Source organism: Leptonychotes weddellii, chromosome 11 (assembly GCF_054177405.1).
Source record: "Leptonychotes weddellii isolate Sample4059 chromosome 11, ASM5417740v2, whole genome shotgun sequence".
Taxonomy (NCBI): domain Eukaryota; kingdom Metazoa; phylum Chordata; class Mammalia; order Carnivora; family Phocidae; genus Leptonychotes; species Leptonychotes weddellii.
The window spans coordinates 80,650,393-80,670,612 of record NC_138379.1 but is presented as its reverse complement, the minus strand read 5'-3'; the positions used below and the strand labels follow the sequence as shown (position 1 = coordinate 80,670,612).

The following is a 20,220-nucleotide window of genomic DNA, read 5'->3' as shown; positions in this document are numbered from 1 at the left end:
TCTGATCTCTGAGGGCAACAGTATTTTTAAAGAGGCCCCGGGGATTCCAGTGGGCAGTGAGTTTGGGAACCACTGGCGTGGCTGCTCCAGGGAGGGGACTTGGAGGAGGGCCCAGGTTAGGCTGTTAAATGAAGGTAGAGCCCACACTCACTCACCTCTTTGCAACCTGTCATTCTACGCACAATAACCCTAATGTGTTTGAAGCAGCGGATCGGCGTTAGGCCTAATTCCACATGCCCTCAGTACACACACTGTAATTCATGATACACACCCAACAGGCAATACTCTCCTTTATAATCCGGACCCTGTGTGTGTAATTATACCCGTATGTGCATACTCACTGGGCATATCTAACACCAGGCACATCACCACCCCCCAGGCTCTAAGCTGGCTTTTTGTCCATCAACCCTCTTGGTCCCCGCCCCCGCCCCAAGCTCGTGTCCCTGTCCAAGTTCTCTTTCCCCTTTACCCCGAGTCTGAATGTCCAAAAGCTGGAGGAGGGGATGAGTCATGTTCCAGGCGGCGTGGTTTGGTGCTGACCGGATGGCTAGGGTGGGGCTGAAAGATAGGGGAAAGTCATGTGCAACTGTTTCGGGGTGGTGGGTACAATGGGGGGTGGTGGGAGGAAGGAACCACAGACTCCAGAAGTGCGGCGGGAGGGATCCTGAGGGGCTGTGAGCTGGAGCCAAGATAAGGGGAGCCATATGGTGGTGTGGGTCAGCCCAAGGTCACCCTGAAGGACCCAGAAGGAGTGGAAACGTGAGCCCTCCATGCCCTGGCCTAAGCACCAGTGGGTGAGTGGGAGTCAGAGGAAGGAACAGTCCAGAGAGCGCCAGAGTCCCTGCCTTGGGGGCTCCTGGTTGGGGTGGGGGAGCAGCGTGGGAAGCCGTCTGGAAGATGTGGAATGTGCAAATGACCGCGCCGGGTGCCGGAGGCTGTTTATTATAACAGGATTGTCACATCACACAGAGGTCAGACAGGAGAAGCTTTTAGACACCAGTCTCCCCCTCCCCTGTCTCTGTGAGGTCCCTGAAATGTAGCAGTTTGGAACACAGGCGTGTGATGGATGGGTTGTCTTCTTGGGGAACAGAGGGCAACAGAGATGCTTTCAGGAGAGGCCCAGACATTTCTGGAGTCCAGAGCATTTCCTCATAGGAGTTTATGAGAAGTCACCGGATGGAAAGACCTGGCTCATGTCCGTGGGGCCCTTGGATCTAACAGCAGTCCTTCTGCCATGTCTGAGGAATTCCTCCATGGATCAGGGATCATTGGGCCTGCCTGAAGATGCAGATGTGCTCCCTGGAGTTTGGCAAGCATCTCCCACCCTTCAATGCCAATGTCCAGGGGGAGTCCTAGGCAAAGATCCTGGATCAGGCAATGAAGACTGCCCCTTGGACCAAGAGAGGAGTGGCTACTAGAAGTAAGATGGGGAGAGGCAGACTGGGGTTCTTCCCTACCAGGCTGCCCAAGCTACAGAGAAGCAGGGGCGGTAATGGTTGTAGAAAAACTCAGGACAGACTCCTGTTCCCAGGAAGACAGGGTGCAGCCTTGTGATGGGAAATGCACATCCCCGGATCTCGTGCACTGAGAGGTCACTCAAGTCACATGCTGTTGGTTGCTTTGATGCGCAGCCTCATCCGATTCTCCCCGCTGCATCGTGAGGCAGGTGTTGCCCCCGTTTTGCAGCTATGCAAACTGAGGCTCAGAGCTACAAAGTAACTCTGACAAGATCAAGTAGCTAATGATCCAGGATTCGGATCCAGGTATCCTTCCACTGTATCATGATTGTGCGGGCCGTACCATAAGAAGGCTCCTTCCAGAAGACTGAAGAAACCGGAATAGAGGAGAGGAAAGGCAAGGAGTTTGACAGAAAACCTTAATGCAGAATCCTCTGTACAGACTTGGGCTGGACCCCTTCCCCCCGAGCCCATAACCCCCAGTGGATGTGAGTATTGACCCCTTGGGAGCTTTGTGCCGGAGACTCTTCCTCTGGAGAGGTGGGGGTGCGGGGGCGGTTTGTAAGAGATCTCACAGAGACCCCTGAGTACTCACTGTGTACGTTTGTCTGCCCTTTACCAGCCGTGCGCCTGGACAGGCTGCTCACCCTCTCTGTGCCCCAGGCTCAGACGCCGCACAGGCAGGACGGAGACAGTAGCATGATGCTCACAGGCTGGTGAGCGGTGAATTCTAAGAGGCTGTCGCCAAGCAGAGGCCAGCGGAGGCACGTGAGGAGTCAAGTAGCGGTGCCAGCCAGGGCCCAGGCAGCCCACCCCCCCCACCCCACCCCAGCTCTCCTTCCTCGCCGGGAAGCACATCCTTCTGGCACCTTTATTTCCGCTCTAGGGGCCAGAGCATCATTAGGAGCTTCCATCCCTTAGGTTGGCAAGTGTTTAAGCAGCAGCCACTTGCGCATTCCAATAAAGGGCAGGGAGCAAGGGAGGCGTTGGGGCTGGGGATCTGGGTGAGAGAGAAGTCGGGAGCCCATCCTAGGAGCCCTGAGTCAGCGGGACAGTGGGGCGCAGTTGATTCACATAAAGCCTCACATTGTTCCCTGGGGCAGTTGGAACAGTAGTGACCTTTGCAATTTGGCTGACAGAACTGGGGGCTCAGGGGGCCGCTGCTCATGGCTGGTGGCTGCGCTAATACCCCCTTAACAAGAAGCTTTTGTCCCAGGACTAGCCCTGAGGGTATACAGGTGCCCCTAATGGGGCCAGCCTAAGTCCCAGGGCACCGGTCTGGGAATGGGCTTGGCCTGGCTTTGGGTTGACTCCGTTCACCCCTGTTCCTGCTCAGGGGGACTGGGCAGAGTCGCCAAGGTGCTCCCGTGTCTGCCACGGGGCCGCCAGCATGGGGTTAGGAGAGTGCTGGTTCCTGGCTGCCTCTCTTCATGGCCACAGCCCCACGAACCTGGCCCCTTCTCTAGCCATGAAGCAGCTCCAGCCAGGAGCAGAGGGATAAATATTTAGATTGGCTCGGCCCGGGCCTCAGAATCATGCGCTTTTTGCTGGGAGAGGAAGGGGACAAAGATGGCAGGGCACATTCCCAGGGACAGTGCTGGCTGTCCGGGAGCAGGGAGCAGTGGGGGATGTGGTGCTCGGCGAGAACCCTAGAGAAGGCCCCCCGCCTGGGTGTCCCAGAGGGCAGTGAGGGGCGGGGCGGCTCCCCACCCCGGCCCCCTTAGTTTTGGGCACCCCATGCTGGAGGGCTGGGCTGAGAGAGCAGGCGGGCTCTCGGGAGGAGGGGGCTGAGTGGGACAGCAGTGTGAGGACCTTGTTCGACGTGGCTGAGAGGGTGTATGAGGGAGTGGGTGAAGCTTGGAGAAAGGGGTGACGTGGAGGCTCCACGGGGGACACCGAGGGAGGCAGCGTGCTCCATGAGCAACCGTGGGGGCCGGGGAGAGACGGGAGCAGCTGTGTGTGAAAGAGATTGTTCGGGAAGCAGCAAGCGCGCCAGGAAGATGATAGACGTGTGGCCTGTGAATGGGGGAAAGCAGGTGAGCAGTTAGGATTGCGCTGGGCTGTAACATAAAACCCCAGCGGCGGCCCGCATCTTCTGCGAGGCTGGAAGTGGGCAGCGGAGGGCAGGGTGCCGGCTCCACGGTCATCCCCGCTGAACTCCAGGGGCTCTGTGCAGCGTGGCTCCCCCTCCGAGCAGTAAGCTTCCCCTGGGGCCTCTGGCCAGGCAGGCTGCACCCGGGCCTGGCACAAGATGTCTGTCGGTCCAGGGCAGAGGGCTGGGCCCCTGCTTGTCCCAAGGCACCTGTCCGCTGTCCTCCTAGGTGTTCACCCCGAGCCCCAGCCTGCCTGGGCCAGCACAGACTTCTCTCCCTGAGATGCAGTGGATCTCAGAAGTGCAGCCTGGCAGGGGGTGAACACAGAGAAGGAAGATATGTGGACAGGGGCTGACGGGGGTGGGAGGGGGGGCCCGGAGGAGCATAAGGATCCCTGGACTGTGAGTCAGGAGGTCCGGGCTGCTGATCCTGGCTCTGCAGCCGCCTGACTTGTGAAGGTCACTTCCCCAGCCAGAACCTCACTGGGTCATGAACTAAATGATCCCCTGAACCTGCTGAAAGCCAAAATAGCAGTGGTAGAACTACCAGTCTTCTTGCTGGAGGCGAGGCAGCCGATAGAGGCCCCAGAGCGCACATGCAGGCGGGCATTCACTCAGCTACTGAGTGTTGAGTTCCGGCTCTGGGCCAGACCCTGAGGTTACTGCCTAAGTCGGGTCTAGTCTCTGCCCTTGAACCAGGAGCAGATCTCAGGCGGGGCCTGGATGACTTGTTGCCGGGGCAGAAGATGCCACATGAGGATGGGGTCCTCTATGAAGGCATTTAAATCAGGTGCACACTGGACCAGCACAACTCACGTTTCGGATCCAGCTCAGAACCCACCCACGGGACCCACGGGAGTCCAGTGACTTCGGGGGATCTGCTAGCTGAAGCTCAGACTCCTTGGCTGGACTCAGGCCCGCTGCTCTGCCCCTCGTACCAGCCTCTTCCTTTGATCACTCTGCCCTCCCTTGCCCCACCCCGTCCCAGGTGGTTTGCTCAGGATGCTTCCATGCTCTTGTTTGTGTGCTCCTTACCAGGCACTTGTTAAGCACCTGCTGTGTTCTAGGGGGTGGGGAGTCACTGCAAACAAGATACTTTCCCAGAGGACGCCTGGGTGGCTCAGTCTGTTAAGCATCTGCCTTCGGCTCAGGTCATGATCCCAGGGTCCTGGGATCGAGTCCCGTATCGGGCTTCTTCCTCAGCAGGGAGCCTGCTTCTCCCTCTGCCTGCCGCTACCCCTGCTTGTGCTCTCTCTCTCTCTCTCTGACAAATAAATAAATAAAATCTTAAAAAAAAAAAAAATAAGATCCTTACTTTCCCAGCCTCACGGAGCTGAGTCTGGAAGGTAAGGCAAGAGGTGGTTACACAGTGGGATTCGTGCTGTAGAGGTCAGGAGCTGGGGCCGACTGAGTCTGCTGGTGGGTTGGTGAGGGCAACATTGGGAGGACAGGCCAGAGGAGGGGATGCATGTGAACCGAGCCCTGAGAGATGGTAGGCATAGGGAGAGAGGGCATGTCCAGCAGAGGAATCAGCTCAGGGACAGGCACAAGGCTGGGAACTGCTCATTCTGGGAATTGCCAGCTCTTTAGTTCAGTGCTCAGGGAGTGCAAGAGGGGCTGTCAGTGGAAGTGGATGCCAGCCTTGGGAGGGTACACTTTAGGGCGAGGGCAAAAGGAGCTTCTGAATGGCATTAGGCAGATCAGTGACAACGTGGAGGGACAGATTGGGTGGGGATGTCATGAGAGCCTCACATTTCCCTGTCTTCTGTAAATTCAGTTCACTCTCTTTGCTAGAAGGTACCCCCTATCCTTTGACTATCAGGGACCCCTGAAATGTCCCTCACTCTGGAGAAGTCTTCCCTCCTTCCCCGCCTCCCAGTCCCATCCTTAAGGGGACAACAAATGCCCCTTCATCCATCCTTTGCCCCATAGCACTTGTCCCCCATAAACCTCCACCCCAGGCCTTACGTGGTGCACTGACTGTTGTAGGAGGGGCAGCATCTCCATGAAGCCCCTTGAAGACAGGGGCCTCGGCTTTGGTCTTGGCCATTTTCCCACCCAGCCTGGTGCCTGTGAGGGCTCTGCCCCGGGTAATGCTAATCAGTGCTCTCCCATGGATTTGCTGATTCCCTACAAGCCCCAGAGGAGTCCCCCGACCTCTCTGGGCCTCAGGTGCATCTTGAGGAGAACAGCCTTTGCTCCTGCTTCTACAGGTCTGCAGTAGATCACAGTTGGAGCAAGGCCAGAGATTGCAACAGTAATAGACAAAGGGCTCAGCCCACTCTGTTCTGAGACCTTTCACTGACTTTTTTCCTTACAATAATCCCCGGAGGTGTAGGTATTGTGAGTTTAACTCGTTTAACAGATGTGGAAACTAAGGTACAGGGAGGTGAGTTCCCCCGAGGTTACATGGCTAATACCAGCAAAGCCAGCATTGAACATGGGTGGTGCGGACGCCAGAGCCCGAGCTTGTAATCACTGTGCTGTCCGGCAACCTACCTACTCCTGACTTAAAACCACAGAGGACTTCAGCCACTGCTCACGATCTCCATGGCGCATGCGCCACACCCTGACACTCAGGTGGCCGCCCTGGTATCCGATGCTCCGCGTCTTCCTGGTGGCCCACTCCCGGTGGGCTGGAGGTTCCCGGGAGCTCATGCGAGCAGGAGCCTTATAGAAACTTCCATCTCGGGCGTCCTAGCCTGAGTCCTGGACCTGAGAAACCTGCCTCCAGCACCCTGACATCTCCAGCTGTGCCATCTGCCTTGGGCATTAGGCCACATCCACGTGACTCATCCCAGGGCACTCTTGGGCGAGGAGGAAGCTTGGGAGCCAGGCTTCCTTTTGGCCTGGGCCTAGCATCGGGCCAGATGTTTGCCGAAGCAGGGAGACCTCTCCCCCTGCCCTTTGTGCTGGACGGAAAGGGGCCCCTGGCACCTTGGCAGTTAGTTGGAGGTGTAGAGAGTAGAAGGTAGGAGGGACCCTGGTCAGGATGATGGAGCCAAGTTCATCCAGAAGCTAGGGGTGCCCACTCCCTTTCAGGGGTCAGCAAGTGGAAGGTGGTTTTTCTAGAGAAACAGGACCAGGAAGACTGGAGAACGAGGGGTCCGCAGAGGTTCTGGGCAGGTAGGCAGGCAGGTGGAGTAGGAGGGTGGCCCGGCCCCATGTCACCCTCCTATCTGTGTCAGACGCTGGTTCTTGTTAGTCACGCAGAACTGTGAATGTCAGCTGCCACACTCGCAGGGCAGGTCTGCACAGGACTTCTAGGCATGGCTGGAAGAGGGAACTGAATTCTGTTCCTGGCCCTGCCACTTGCCAGCTGTGTGGCCAAAGGCGGCCCACCCTGCCTCTCGGTTGCTTGAGCTAGGCATCAAGGACATCTGGGAGGCAGTGGGGGCCTTGTGGTTGAGAGAGCGCAGGCTTTGGAGTCAGACTGCCCGGGGTTAAAATTCCAGCCACATTTCCTCCTAGTCCCATGACCTTGAGCAAGTAACCCATTCCCAACTAAGTAATAATCATCCTCCCTACCTCCTATTGTTGTAAAGATTTTAAACAGGACAATACATCCTTTTTGACTCATAATAACAATGACTTGTCCCTTCCAGTTATAAACTTCAGTAAATCTTTGCCCTCCCCAAGTCAATCTTCTCTCTCAATGAGAAATCCTCAGTCCCTCTCTTCGCCCCCATCAGATTCCCATTTTGGTATCATTTTGCTGTTGTCGCCAACATTGTTGTTTAATATAATAGAGTCAGGGAAAGACTCAGAACAGGTGTTTTTTTGTTGTTGTTGTTGTTGTTTTTTATCCTCCGGTCTGGTCCAAGAGTTCAAAAGCTTTCTCTTAACGGTGGGCAGATGATATCTCCGAGCAAAGAGACCGCAGGGTTTTGGAGAAGACGCTGTGACTATTCTAGATAAGGTTCTTTTTTGAAGAGTCATTGCTGAAAATCCCCGGGAAGTAGACATTGGCTCCTGCCCCGGGGTCCTGCCAGGGACACCCAGCTGACTCAAGCCCTCAGAGGAGAAGTCTGGTGTCAGGTCTCACGTGGCAGGAAGTGAGCCCCGAGTGGAAAATACACTAGTGGACTAGCCTCCAGTGTCTCCTCAGCCGACCCGAGCGAATGGAAGATCGGGTGGCCCAGGCTGGCAGGGCGAGGAGATGCCAGCCTCATGGCCCAAGAACGGATTTCCTGTTGAGAGGAAGCTGGGGTTCACCCGAGCTCTGATTCACCTTCCCCGTGAGTCTGGCATCAACAAAACCCTCATGGGGCCATTCTCACCAGCTGGGCCTTGGTTTCCATTTCTGCACTATTAGACGGGAAATCTTCCCATACATGCCCACACCTCCTTGTCCTAGAGATCATTTATAGTAGAAGGAAGCAAGAGAAAAGTCCTTGTAGAGGCAAGGGACTTCACCAGTGCAGGGGGCGGGGGCGGGGGGTGGCACTCACTGGCTCCGAGCACCTGCAGGGAGGAGATACACCACAGCGAGCACCTGCTGAGCATTGAGTCGGGGTCTGGATAAATGGCCCAGTGTCCCCGTCTTACAAGTGAGGCTTACAGAAGCTGGAAGATATGTCTGGGGCTTGGTTATACGTTGCAGAGTTGGGGTGCAGCTGCCCCTCACTGCCTTGCAGGCCCTCAGCCCCTGTTTCGGAGCACTTGTACTCTAGCAGGTGCTCAGTAAGCCCTTCGTGAATGCGGGCTCTCTTAGTGGGCGAAGCCAGGGCATGTACATTGGAAGATGAATAGCTACACAGGGCTGTCTCTGCTCAGTGCCAAGGCAGGGCCGTCGGGTTTCTAGAGGGGCATGGTCATTATGGCCAGGGTGCCTCCCTGGCCGGGGGGTCTTGGCAGATTTAGACCCCTTTTGACCGGGACCTGCTGATTTCTCACTGGGAGCAGTTAGCCAAGGCACAGAGTTGGGTGAGAGCAGGGGTTACCTTGAGTGCAGGTGGGTCAGAGCACAGGGTTCCAGCAGCCAGATTGGGAGGGGGATCCCATCCTGCCCTACGGCCCCCTCTCCCTTCTTCCTCTGCTCCCCTCCAGTCTTCCCCATTCATGCAATGAGTGAGTAACAGAAAGGAGCCATTGGCCTGCTGGTAATGCCATTAGTAAGCTGGTGGGGAAAGGGGAAGTGGGGAGGGGAGGAGAAAGGTGAGCCATCCCAGCTCCCTCAGGCCAGAAGTTGGCAACAGCTGTAGCCAGCCTGAGCTGCGTCTGCCCTGAGCCCTGTCCTGTGCCCTCTGGAGTCTGGCAGATCGGAAGTACTGAGGCATTTTTGAGGAGCACCAATTTCTGGGCCTCCCGAATAAGAATGTCTGTGAGAGAAACTCTGGAATCTATCCTTGTAAGAAGTTCAGCCCTTCCCCTATTAGGCCCTGGTCAGGTAGTTTATAGCGCCTGTGACCCACCCTGATCTGGGTGCCCCAGGGGTGGTTCCACCAAGGGGCCGCATCAGCTGTGAATGAACCAGGCACCCCAAAAAAGTGCTGTTTCTTTTAAGGCGAAGTTCTATACTTATAAACAGCTCTGTTTTGAGAAGCTTTTTAGTGGTTCACTATGTGAATTTTCCAGGAGCTTTTGGAACATCTGGGGTGTGTGCTTTCTTTTAAGTCATGGGTTTAAATGGAAAAGATAAAAATTCTTAGACCAGCGGGAGGGAAATGTCCATTGCAGGGCAGGGTCCAGGCCTGCGTCCTGTCCCGAGGCCTGAGCAGAGCCCTGGGTGGGGGCTGGGAGGGGGGCCCCACCCACTCCAGCTTGTCCCCATCCTCCTGCCCTTTCCCATCAGGATGTGAAGATCTTCCGAGCCTTGATCCTGGGGGAACTGGAGAAGGGGCAGAGTCAGTTCCAGGCGCTCTGCTTTGTCACCCGGCTGCACCACAATGAGATCATCCCCAGTGAGGCCATGGCCAAGCTTCGACAGGTGAGTGCTTGCCTCAGGCCTGCCCTGGCCCAGCTCTTGCCCCAGAGCCCCCAGCCCTGCAGCCAGCCTGGCTCCAAGCCTGGACCCTACCCCAACCTCAGTCTCCCACCCAACACCTGACCCACCCTGGCCCTCATCCCTGGCACCCTACCCTCACCCTGTACTCCCCATCCCCCTGATTTGCCCCAGGCCAAACCTAACCCCAACACCCCAGATAGATAATCTGCATGGACCCCCAACTGCCAGATCCCTCCAGTCCCCTAATCTCAGCTCCTCCCCCTTTATGGTGGAGGCTGGGGGCTTGGACTCTGAGGTCAGATCTGCCTTCAGCCCCAGCGACACCACTCTTCATCCAGGGGACGTTGCAGGAGCGACCTCGCCTGCAAAGCCTCTATTTTCTTATTGAGAAATGAGAATTTCTGGGAATTAAATGAGCTAATGCATGCGGTATTCAGAATGCTTCAGCCTGTTGGCCTGTGCCCCGTCCCTTCCTGGACCCTGAGCCTCTCCCCAGCCTCACCTAAGTTCCCTAAACTCTCCAGCTCGGCCTGCTCTAGGCCCTTCCCAGAGACCCCGCTCCCTGCATGTTGGACAGTCTAGGACCCCAGAGGTCCTCTGCCCTGGGACTGCTTGCCTGGCTGCCCCCAGCACCACCCCCAGCCACTGTCAGAATTCCCCATCAGCCCCCAGACATCAGCCAGTGACTAGCTAGAAAGGTTTGGCTGTGCCCTGAGCATTGGTTTCTCCACCAGTTAGAGGCGATGCTTAGTGGCCCTTGACTGCCAGCCTGCTCCAGGCGACCTGCCTCAGCTGGACTGACACTCAGGCATCAGGCGAGGGATGGGCAGAGAACATTCTGGGGCCAGGTGGGAGCGGCTCTTCCTCTCCACACAGAAGAACCCACGGGCGGTGAGGCAGGCGGAGGAGGTGCGGGGCCCGGAGCACTTGCACATGGACGTCGCCGTCAACTTCAGCCAGGGGGGCCTGCTGAGTCCCCATCTCCGCAATGTGTGTGCCGAGGCCGCTGATAGCATCTACACCCGCCAGGAGGACGTCCGGTTCTGGCTGGAGCAAGGTCAGCGGGGTGTCACGCATGGCAGCATCGCAGGGCCCGTGATAGAGAGTCATGACATACGGGAGACCAGAGGAGGGACCCCTCAACCGGGCTGGGATTGGTCAGGGCAGGCTTCCTGGAGGAAGGGGTGCCTGTGTGCCTCTTCAGTGAGAGGAGCGACCCTTTCTGGGTAGACACACAGAACTGTGACTTGCTAGGCCCCCTGGAGGGAGATACCCGGGCAGCACCTACCTCGTTCCTTCCCTTAGTGAGAACACAGGTGGGACCTCGTGGAGGGAGGCCCAGGTAGCAGGGTCCGGGTGGGGCCCAAAGCCACCCGTTCCTACCCACCCGTGTCTGCCGCCCCCCTCGGAAGTCAGCACCTCTCCGTTCTTCTGAGCCTCCCCTGGTGCCAGCATGTCTCCCCCACGATCCCTGGGCGCCCCCCCATCTCTGTGTGCTCCCTGCCTTTCGGCCCGTGTGGCTTTACTGCTGGCATTCCCAGGACTGTCCTCAGGTCCTCCGTGGAGAGGGCACAGGGAGATGGTGCGGTTACCAGTCCAGCCGGCTGAGCACTAGGCAAGTGCCTGCCCCTCCCAGGGCACCCCTGGATTTCGCAGTGGCCAACAGAGCTGTGGTCCTGCCCTCCGCACACAGCGCTCCCCGGTGAGCTGCACCCCACACTGCGGTGCAAGTCTGATACCGTCCCCACCCCACCCCCGAGGCCGGGCCCTCCCGTGGCCAGAGACCAGGTCACTGCCATCTCCCTCCAGCACCCCCGCCTGTGCCCTGGCCACGCTGACATCCCGGCACGTTCGTGCTGGCCCTCCTCGCAACCACCTCCTTGAAGCAGCCGCCCTTGACTTCCCACTCATCCCGTCGCATTCTAGTTCAGCGAGGTGTCTAAGCGCGGGCGGCAGCGTGCGCCACATGGAGACCTTGAAGTCAGACAGCCCAGGTTCCCTCCTCTCTCCGTCCTTACTCCGTGACCTCAGGGAGATGGCTCCACCCCTCCGGGCCCAGACTTAGCTGCTGGGGTTGACGGGAGGCCCCCGAGAGGCCATGCGGGGTGCAGGGGGGGGGCTCCCGCTCTCTCCCCGCCGCTGACCTTGCCCCTCTCCGCCAGGTGTGGACAGCTCCGTGTTTGAGGCTCTGCCCGGGGCCTCGGAGCCGCCGCGCTGCGGGCAGGTGGTGGACGGCGGGAAGCCGTGCGTCTGTCGCTACGGCCTGAGCCTGGCCTGGTACCCCTGCCTGCTCAAATATTGCCACAGCCACGACCGGCCAGCCCCCTACAAGTGCGGCATCCGCAGCTGCCAGAAGAGCTACACTTTCGACTTCTATGTGCCCCAGAAGCAGCTGTGTCTCTGGGACGAGGAGCCCTAGCGGGGGCGGGGGCGCCGAGGGTGGTCCCCGACGTAGCTGCTCCGGGTCCACCGCGCTTCCCCCAGCCTCCAGAGGGGGTGGCAGCACCCCCTCCCCCACTGAGGCCTTATTGCCCTTCTCCCTTCTTCCCCGGAGCCTCTGGCCCCATCATGCTAGACTGTGAACAGGGGTGTGGCACGGCAGGGGTTAACTCGTGAAGGCAGCCCCCGCTCCCAGCCCGTGCCTCCCCTGGGGACAGAGGGAAGGGGGCTCTCCAGATTTGCCCTCCTCCCCTTAGTCTCCCCTGAAGTGTTCTCTTTCAAGCAACCAAAATGTGATGGCCCGCAGTTCTACTTAACTCTTTGAAGGCTTAGACCCTAGAAGGTGTCTATGCCTGGGATGCCGACCTCCCCCCGCCCCCACACCACCCCACCCCCCGACTCGCCCATCTGGAAGGAGCCGGCCCCTCTGCACCATCGAATGCCCAACACCGAGGGGACCCCTGCCCCAGAGAGGGGGCTGTCGGGGACGTTGCCATAGCCCCTACAACCAGATCACAGCGCATTCTTGTCATCGCTGGCTCCAGCGCTGGGGCAGGTGAGGACCTCCCAGCCCTGAGACGAAACCATGCGTGCCTTTCCCCAGACCCAGACTCTGTCCCCCAGACCCAGACCCTGTCGAGACAGCGGGCACCAGCGTGCCCCCCCAGACGGAAATATTTTTGTAAGGCTCTGGGGCAGGGAGGGAGCATGAAGTATGAGGAAAACTTGAATTCCAGATTTTTAATGCAAAGTATTTATCATTTGTACCAGAAATAAAAGTTTAAATTTTTATTTGACTGACAGCGCCCAATGCAGAGTTCTGCGAGAACTCTTGGCCAATGCTGCCACCTGGTGTCAGAAGGGTTCCATTACTCTACCGGTGACCCGGCTTGGGACACCTTCTAAAGCACCTGCTGTGTGCTCAGCCATTGGGCAGCTGGGAGGGGAGAGGATGGGGGAGGGGGGGGTGCATATTAAGGAAGGATAAGACAAAACTGCACTTAAGAAGAAGAGGCATACATAGATGAGCAAGTCAGACAGTAATCAGCATAAGCTAGATTAAGGTAAGAAATAAGGCATAAACTCCAGAACCAGACTTCCAGGGTTCAAATCCCGGCCTTGCTTCTTATTTCCTGTGCAGTCTTGGGTCAAGTTACTTTACCTCTCTGTGCCTCAGCACTCTCAGCTATAAAATGAGCTTAACTGTGAGACTGACGTGGGTTCATACACGTGGAGTGCCCAGCACATAGTGCTCACTGTATTCGCTGTTATTAATATCGTTAGTGAAAAGAGCAGACATTTCCTTACCTGTAAACCTGAGACAGCTAAACCAGACCTCTTGAAGGCCTCTTCACATCATAAGTACCTCCCAGTATAAAGAGAGGAGATTGCTTGGAGAAGGCACCTCCCACCTCCCACCTTATATGTGCCTTATTTGCTGGGGGTGGGCTCCCCAGGTCATATACTTTTCTTACTCACTGTCAAATGGCCAAAAATAAGGCTGTTTTTTGAAGAGTGCTTTTCTAATCTTCCTTGGGAATAACTAGCACCTCCCAGCCTGCCTGTCCCTGCCATGAGGGGGCTTCTGGACCCTGTCACCACAGACTACCCTGCCTGGTCTTAGGGCATGGGGATGAGAATTAAGATTCCCTGAAACTTCAGGCTGATGTCACACTCAGGCAAAGCCCACACTCCCGCCCATTCCAAGCGACCCTCCCCCCTCCCTGCCCACCCCCTCGCTCTCAGGTCCCTCCAATGCCACCACCACAGTCACTTGTCTGGCAAGGGTCTCAGGGTTCTGTGTACCTCAGAATCACTCAGGAGCGCAGCTCATTAAATACATGTCCAGGGTCAGCTATTTGAGAAACACCCAGATAAGGCTTTACTTTCCTAAGGAGGCCTTTTTGCACTGTGAAAACCCTCGGGGGAGGTAACGTATCTACAAGGAACGCTCATTTCTCTGGTGCTTCCGAGTTGACGAAGCGCCTTCCTATCAAGTAGCTCGTCGGCTCGTTTGTAGCAGCAGTTCTGTGACACTTTATGGATGTGGCTCACCAGTAAAATTATGTGACTTGCCTAAGGTCAGACAGCTAGTTAGAGCACCCTTGGGATCCAACCCTCAGCCTTCTTACTCCACACATACCTACTAACCCTAATGGGTTTATCACTCTGGCCCCCTAGAACCCTAGAGAGCACAGCTCACCCCACCCGCGGGGTGGGGAGAGGGGGCGCAGTATGAGGTGTGCAGCCCCCACTGGGGGGGCAGTCCTGCAGTAGCAAGCACTGAATATATGGGGGTACGCACACCGGTCCCCTGCGACTGGAGTCGGCAGGAGCAGGCTCCTGCTTGGTCCCTTTGGCCAAGGTAAGCAGGGCTCCGGGTGGGAGGCCAGGACCCTGGGTCTCATGGGAGCCTCTTCAAGCCAGAGAACCACAAGTGGTACCAGGCGCTCCCTGGCAGGATCACCCCAGCCTGGGCTGGGCCTTGCTGTATGTTCCATGGGTTTTCTTCAGGCTCCTCTCTCTGCAACCTTAGTCAATGAAAGTCTTGTCCTGGAACCTAGATGTGGTGATTTGAGCCACCAAGGAGCCTGGAAAAAATAGGGCAAGGACCTCTCCCAAGAAGCAAAGCTTGAGGGTAACGATGCCTGTGAGGAATGGGGATACCGGCCTCGTCTGAGCTGTGTGCAATCTGGGGTACGTCACGCCCGTCACCAGCCCCCAGTTCCTCATCTGCGAGGAGGCGGCCGCCTCGAAGGGCTTCCAGACCCGGCGATCAGTGTGTCCTTGCGGGCTGGCATTCTACCTCGTATTGTTAGGCATGTGGCACGGGTGGACAATCGAATTGTCCGTGACTGGCTCTTCCAAGCCATGCTGTAGAGAAATGCTAAACACGGAGCGCTGCAAAGCCCAGTACTTGGTAGAGACTGACGAACTGCCCTCCACATGGGGCGGTCCCAATTTACACCCTCACCAGCAAGTGCATGAGAGGTCCGTTTCCCCACATTCCTGCTGCATCAGTCGGGGTTCTCTAGAGAAAGAGAACCAATAGGATACACAGAGAGAGAGATTTATAGTAAGGAATTAATTCACGTGATTGTGGGGTCTAGAAACTCCAAAATGCTGGCAGCTTAGGCAAAAGTGGATGTTGCCGTCCTGAGTCTGAAATCTGCAGGGCAGGTCAATTGTCTGGAAATTCAGACAGGATTTCTGTTACAATCTTGAAGCAGAATTCCTTCTTGGGGAAACCTCACTTTTTGCTATCAATGTCTTCAACTGATTGGATGAGGCCCACCCACATTATCAAGGGCAATCAATCTCTCTAAAGCCAACTGATTGTAGATGTTAATCACATCCACAAAAATACCTTCACAGCAGCATCTGGACTCGTGTTAGACCAAACAACTGGGCACCATGGCCTAGTCAAACTGACATGGGAAATGAACCATCACACCTGTTATCACTTGATCTTAGTGTACGGTGTTGGCCATTTTGACCTTGAGAAACATTAAATAAAGCATTCTGGGGTTTCCTCTCAGATCTCAACTATTGACTGAAGCCAGGTAACAGGTAGGTAGCCCTGCTGGTTGTTCCGGTTTGCCCCCCCCCCCCATTCATTCCCTACACTCCTCTGCTCTGCTCTGTGACCCAGGACACCAACCTGTGGATCGGTCTCACCTGGGCCCCTTTACCTCGGGCTCAGCCAGTGAGAAGCACCAGAGATCAGAGGGCAGGACGAGAGGAATTTCCAGGCATATATCCCTGCTCCTTGCTGCTTCTGGACCACACCTCTGCACTGGCTTCCTTCCTCCAAGCTCCAGACCTCCTTGGGCTCCTAGGACACGATTTCCTCCTCCTGCCTCTTCAGCCCCAGCCTCTCAGCGTCCCGAGTCCCTGGTTCCCTTAATCCTGCTCGCACCTCCGTGAATCAGCAGCACCTTCATTAAAGGCGTTCCTCGTGTTGCGTTGATTCTGTTTCCCCGCAGAGACCCTGACTGCTCAGATGGCAGTCCGGGCTGGGGACCCAGAAGAATGGACAGTGGGAAGGAAGAAAGCAAAAGGGAGGTGAAGGAAAACACAGGCTCACGTGGCAGGGACTCAGTGCATCCCTTCTCCTTGGAGAAGAAGAGCCCGGCCTCGGCGGGGAGTGGGGTTCAGATGGAGCGAGGGAATGAAGGCACATCACAAGCTACCTCAGGCCCCAGGCCCGGCGGGTGTGGTGTCCACCTCCCCTGCGGTGATCCACTGCCCGCCTCGGCCGTGGCTCCAGCTGTGGGTCGGGCTGAGGGAATGTCCTGACTCCTGAGCAGGGAGAGGAGGGATGAGGGCCCACTCCAATCGTGGCTCCCCCTCTCCTGTGTCATGGGAAGCGGGCACAGACCGCCCCATCTCTGCTGGGCCCGCATGCCCACAGGCCTTTCCTGATCCCGTCCTGCCGTGATGGTGCGGGAGGTGCCCCCCTCTCTCCAGACCCCAGGGCTCTGAATCCCAGCCCTCCCCCCCTCCTCCCTGGGGAAACTGTCCCCTCACTCTCTCCCATTCCTCTTTCCTGCCTTCTTCCCATCAGCCCTGAGAGGATTTAAATCTTTCCCACCTCAAAAACAGAATAACAAACACCTCATCCCCAGGTCCCTCTCCACCTCTGCCCTATTTCTCCCTGTGTCTTCAGTCACGCTTCTTGCCAACGTCCTCTTCCTCAGCAATTCCCAACCTCGCTGCCTCGACTCAAGGCTGTGCTGCAATCCATAGTAGCAAGACGAAGACGTCTGTTCCTGACACCAGTGAACTACTCCCACTCAATCAGGCCCTCCCTCACCCGGGCTTTCCCGCTTCTGGCGCTCTGGGATGTCGTCTCCACTGCTTCAGGGACTCCGGCGTCCCACGCATCTGCCGGCCTTCGCTGGTACTGCTGACTCCTGCTCCCACTTCCTTCCCCTCTGCTGGGGGTCCCAGCTCAGAAGTCTGGTCCTCGAAGAAGCTCTTCCTGGTGCCCACCCCCAGATTTCGGTAGGTCATGCTCCACAGCAGGCCCCCATAGCACCCCTCCATTTTTCAGTTAGAGGACATGCTCCAGTATTAGGGACTTGCCTTCCCTGTTCCCCGCTCCGCGAGCATCACCAGGCTGTGAGCTTCCTGAGGACAGGGTCAGTCTCCAATACGTTTCCAGCCCCTAGCTTAACGCACAGCACCAGTGGGTACTCACTACACTCTCTGAATGGATGAATGGGGGAATGGCCGCTGACCTTCTATATGTCGGGGTGTAGCTCAGAAGCCCCAGAGGGCACTGTGGGAAGTAGAATATTTTAACCAGCAGAGCTGTCCAGCAACAGGATGGCCACCAGACAAGGCCAGGACTCCTGTCACTGCATTGATTGGGCTAAGGCTGGCTGACTCAAACTGGGGTTCCATGGCAAAGTCTGGCATTTGATGGGGAGCACGGACCAAAGACCCAACAGCACTCTGAAACCAAGATTCAATATCTCCGCCATGCCTGGCACTGGGGCCCTCACCCATAAGCCCCCCAGCCACGGAGGGGACACTCAGGGTACCACAGCAGTGAGATGTCTCCAGTCTTACAAGTGAGGATGCTCGAGCCCAGGGCACACGCCCCCCGATCACCGCAAGAGGGCGCGCTGGCCTTAGACTTGCCCCGAGCGAGCGGGTGGACCTGGAGGCTTACCTGGGCTGAAGTAGACCCAGAGAGTCCGGAAAGGACTGAGGCAGGGTTCTGCTGAAGGTGTCATCAGAGTGGCCAGACCCAGGCCCAATGCAGTCCCCGAGACCAAAAAAGCTCATTGGAAGATAGTTGTTATGCTGTTTTAAAATCAAATCCGTATCATTACTTTTTTTCAGAACGTTCAAGTGCAAGTGAGCAGTGAGTTTATGTGTATACTCCTCCCTGTAGAGGTGAGCGAAGGCTTGGTATTGGGGGGGCGTGTCCGGGGATGGGGACTCAACATTAGGGATATCAGGGGCAGGGAATAGCTCAGTGCCCTGACTCCCTTGTCCTCTCTGGTCCACTCCCCAGAAACAGTGGCTTTATCCTGGTTCCCAGAGCACCTCTCACTTTGTCACCTGACACTAGCCCCCCCACCCGCATTCTGCAATACTCCTCCTGGCAATGGAGCCATCAGATTGTCTCTGAGGTGTGATTTTAAAAGCGGCTTGCAAGTTCTTCTTGGCCTCTACTTTCCTTCCATCTGCTCTTTTGGGAAGCCTGAGCTGGGATCCATTCCATTCCCTGTGGTTGCCCCAAGGCAGGGAGCTGACCCCAACCCCGTACCCCCACGCTCTGGGCACTACAGCCCATCTGGCAGATAGAAGGAGCTAGAAGGGACTTGTTGTTTGGTGGCCTTCCAGGTTGCCTCCCTCCCCACCCTTCTCCCAACCCTGACAACTCAATCCAGCTGACATGACAGGAAATGAGAGTGAGCAACAGGGCCCACAGCCAAGAAGGCCACTTCTCTTTGCCGAGGCAGAGAACAGGGCCAGGGGCCCACCTCCCTCCCCTAAGCACCTTCTCTCAATGGGAGATAGTGCATCCAGCAGTGTGTCTGAAAGGGGAGGCTGGTTCCTGGAGGCTTCTGTCCTTGAAGCAAAAGAAGCTGAGGGCCTGCTCAAGTAGAAATGGGGCCTCGGGAGCTAGTGACTTCCAAGGGGATCAGATGTCACCCCAGGAAGACCAGGAGGACCTGGAGCAGAGTCAGAGTTGATCACAGCTTGGGGACTACAGTATCCTGGAGTAAGGTTTTGGCTACTCTCTGAAAAAGTCCTCCAGCTGTTGAGAAAGGGTGGGGGTAAGGGAAGCAGGGAGTTCTCATTTGCATGTCATTTGCATTGCATTTGCATAGGCCTCTTTTGAAGTCCAAAGGCAATGAAATTTCCCCTCCTTGTTTCTTTTTCCCTTTCTTTCCTCTGTTCCTTTTCTAACCTCCAGGCAACCTCCTATCTCTCTTCTCTTGCCCACAGCTTTTCTTCTCCCAGGCCAAACAGAGAACACGGAGTATTAGGCCCAGGGGTTGGCACCTTCCCCGGGATCTCCCATCTGCCCAGAACTCAAAAAGCTGGTTTCATGGAGATTCTGAGTTCTGGGAACGAGGAAGGGATAAAGAGGTCTTTTGCACTCCCATTCAGTTCATTTAATTAAAATGATCATCAAGCAAGTCGGAGAGGGAAGGAATAGAGATTGTCCAGCTTTGCCCGTTGCCCCATATTTGCATGCCACTAACACACCTGACCTGCTAAGACTCTGGAAGAGCATATGAAGGAGGAGCAGGGAGAACAGAAAGGTCTCTGCTCTGCTGTGACTTATCCACTTGCCCCGTGACCCTGGGCAAGTTCCTCCCCCTGTGGACCTGGGTTCCTCATATGAATGATAGTCTACATTCCTTCTACCTCGAGTGACATGATTACAGAAGAGAAGGGGAGACTTCAGCACAGACACTGGAGGGTAGGATTAAAAGCACCAGCTTTGGGCGCCTGGATGGCTCAGTTGGTTAAGCGACTGCCTTCGGCTCAGGTCATGATCCTGGAGTCCCTGGATCGAGTCCCGCATCGGGCTCCCTGCTCGGCAGGGAGTCTGCTTTGCCCTCCGACCCTATCCCCTCTCATGTGTTCTCTCTCATTCTCTCTCTCTCAAATAAATAAATAAAATCTTTAAAAAAAAAAAAAAAGCACCAGCTTTAGGGACTCCTGGGTGGCTCAGTGGGTTAAGCGTCTGCCTTCGGCTCAGGTCATGATCCCGGGGCCTGGGATGGAGTCCCACGTTGGGCTCCCTGCTCAGCGGGGAGCCTACTTCTACCTCTCCCACTCCCCGCTTGTGCTCTCTCTTGCTATAACTCTGTCGCTGTCTCTGGCTCTCTCTTTCAAATAAATAAATAAAATCTTTGAAAATAAAAAATAAATAAATAAAAGCTCCAGCTTTGGAGTCTGGCAGACCTGTTCTAACTCCTAACTCTGCCATCTACTAGTTGCAGTAACCTCCCTGAACCTCGTCTATAAAAGGAGTCCCAAAACTGTATCTTCCTCCTAAAGGTGTGCTGAGTAAATAAGAAGGTGCCTGCCTAGCATGTAGCGCCTCTCTTGGCAGATAGGAAGCACTCAATATTTATTGAATGAATGAGTCCAGGGATGAGGGTGAGGTAATGTCTGTCACCCTCTCCCCACCCCCACCCCCTCACCCTCCCATCCTCCCACCCCCTGTCTGGAATCCTGTGCTTCCCACTGTGAACCTTCAAGGTCCCACCTCTGCTCAGTGGTTCGCCATCCCCAAGAGCTCTGCCCCC

At 56.4% G+C, this 20,220-nt stretch overlaps 1 protein-coding gene and 1 long non-coding RNA gene across 3 annotated transcripts in view; both read left to right on the top strand.

Moving 5' to 3' along the window:
- The window catches only part of OAF (out at first homolog), a 17,239-nt gene extending 4,507 nt beyond the window's left edge, over window positions 1–12,732 (top strand). Inside the window, exons 2-4 of one of the 2 annotated variants that reach the window (XM_081799290.1) lie at window positions 9,344–9,478; window positions 10,376–10,553; window positions 11,659–12,732. In XM_081799290.1, the coding sequence (XP_081655416.1) occupies window positions 9,344–9,478; window positions 10,376–10,553; window positions 11,659–11,915 (570 nt within the window). In that variant the 3' untranslated portion in view covers window positions 11,916–12,732. Of the gene's footprint in view, window positions 1–9,343; window positions 9,479–10,372; window positions 10,554–11,658 lie in introns of both variants that reach the window. The other variant, XM_081799289.1, reaches the window with a different exon arrangement.
- LOC145716302 (uncharacterized) lies at window positions 7–9,022 on the top strand. The gene is made up of 2 exons (XR_014138898.1): window positions 7–1,945; window positions 2,080–9,022. It is a non-coding gene; the product is annotated as an uncharacterized LOC145716302 (long non-coding RNA).
- Window positions 12,733–20,220: the final 7,488 nt, after the last annotated feature.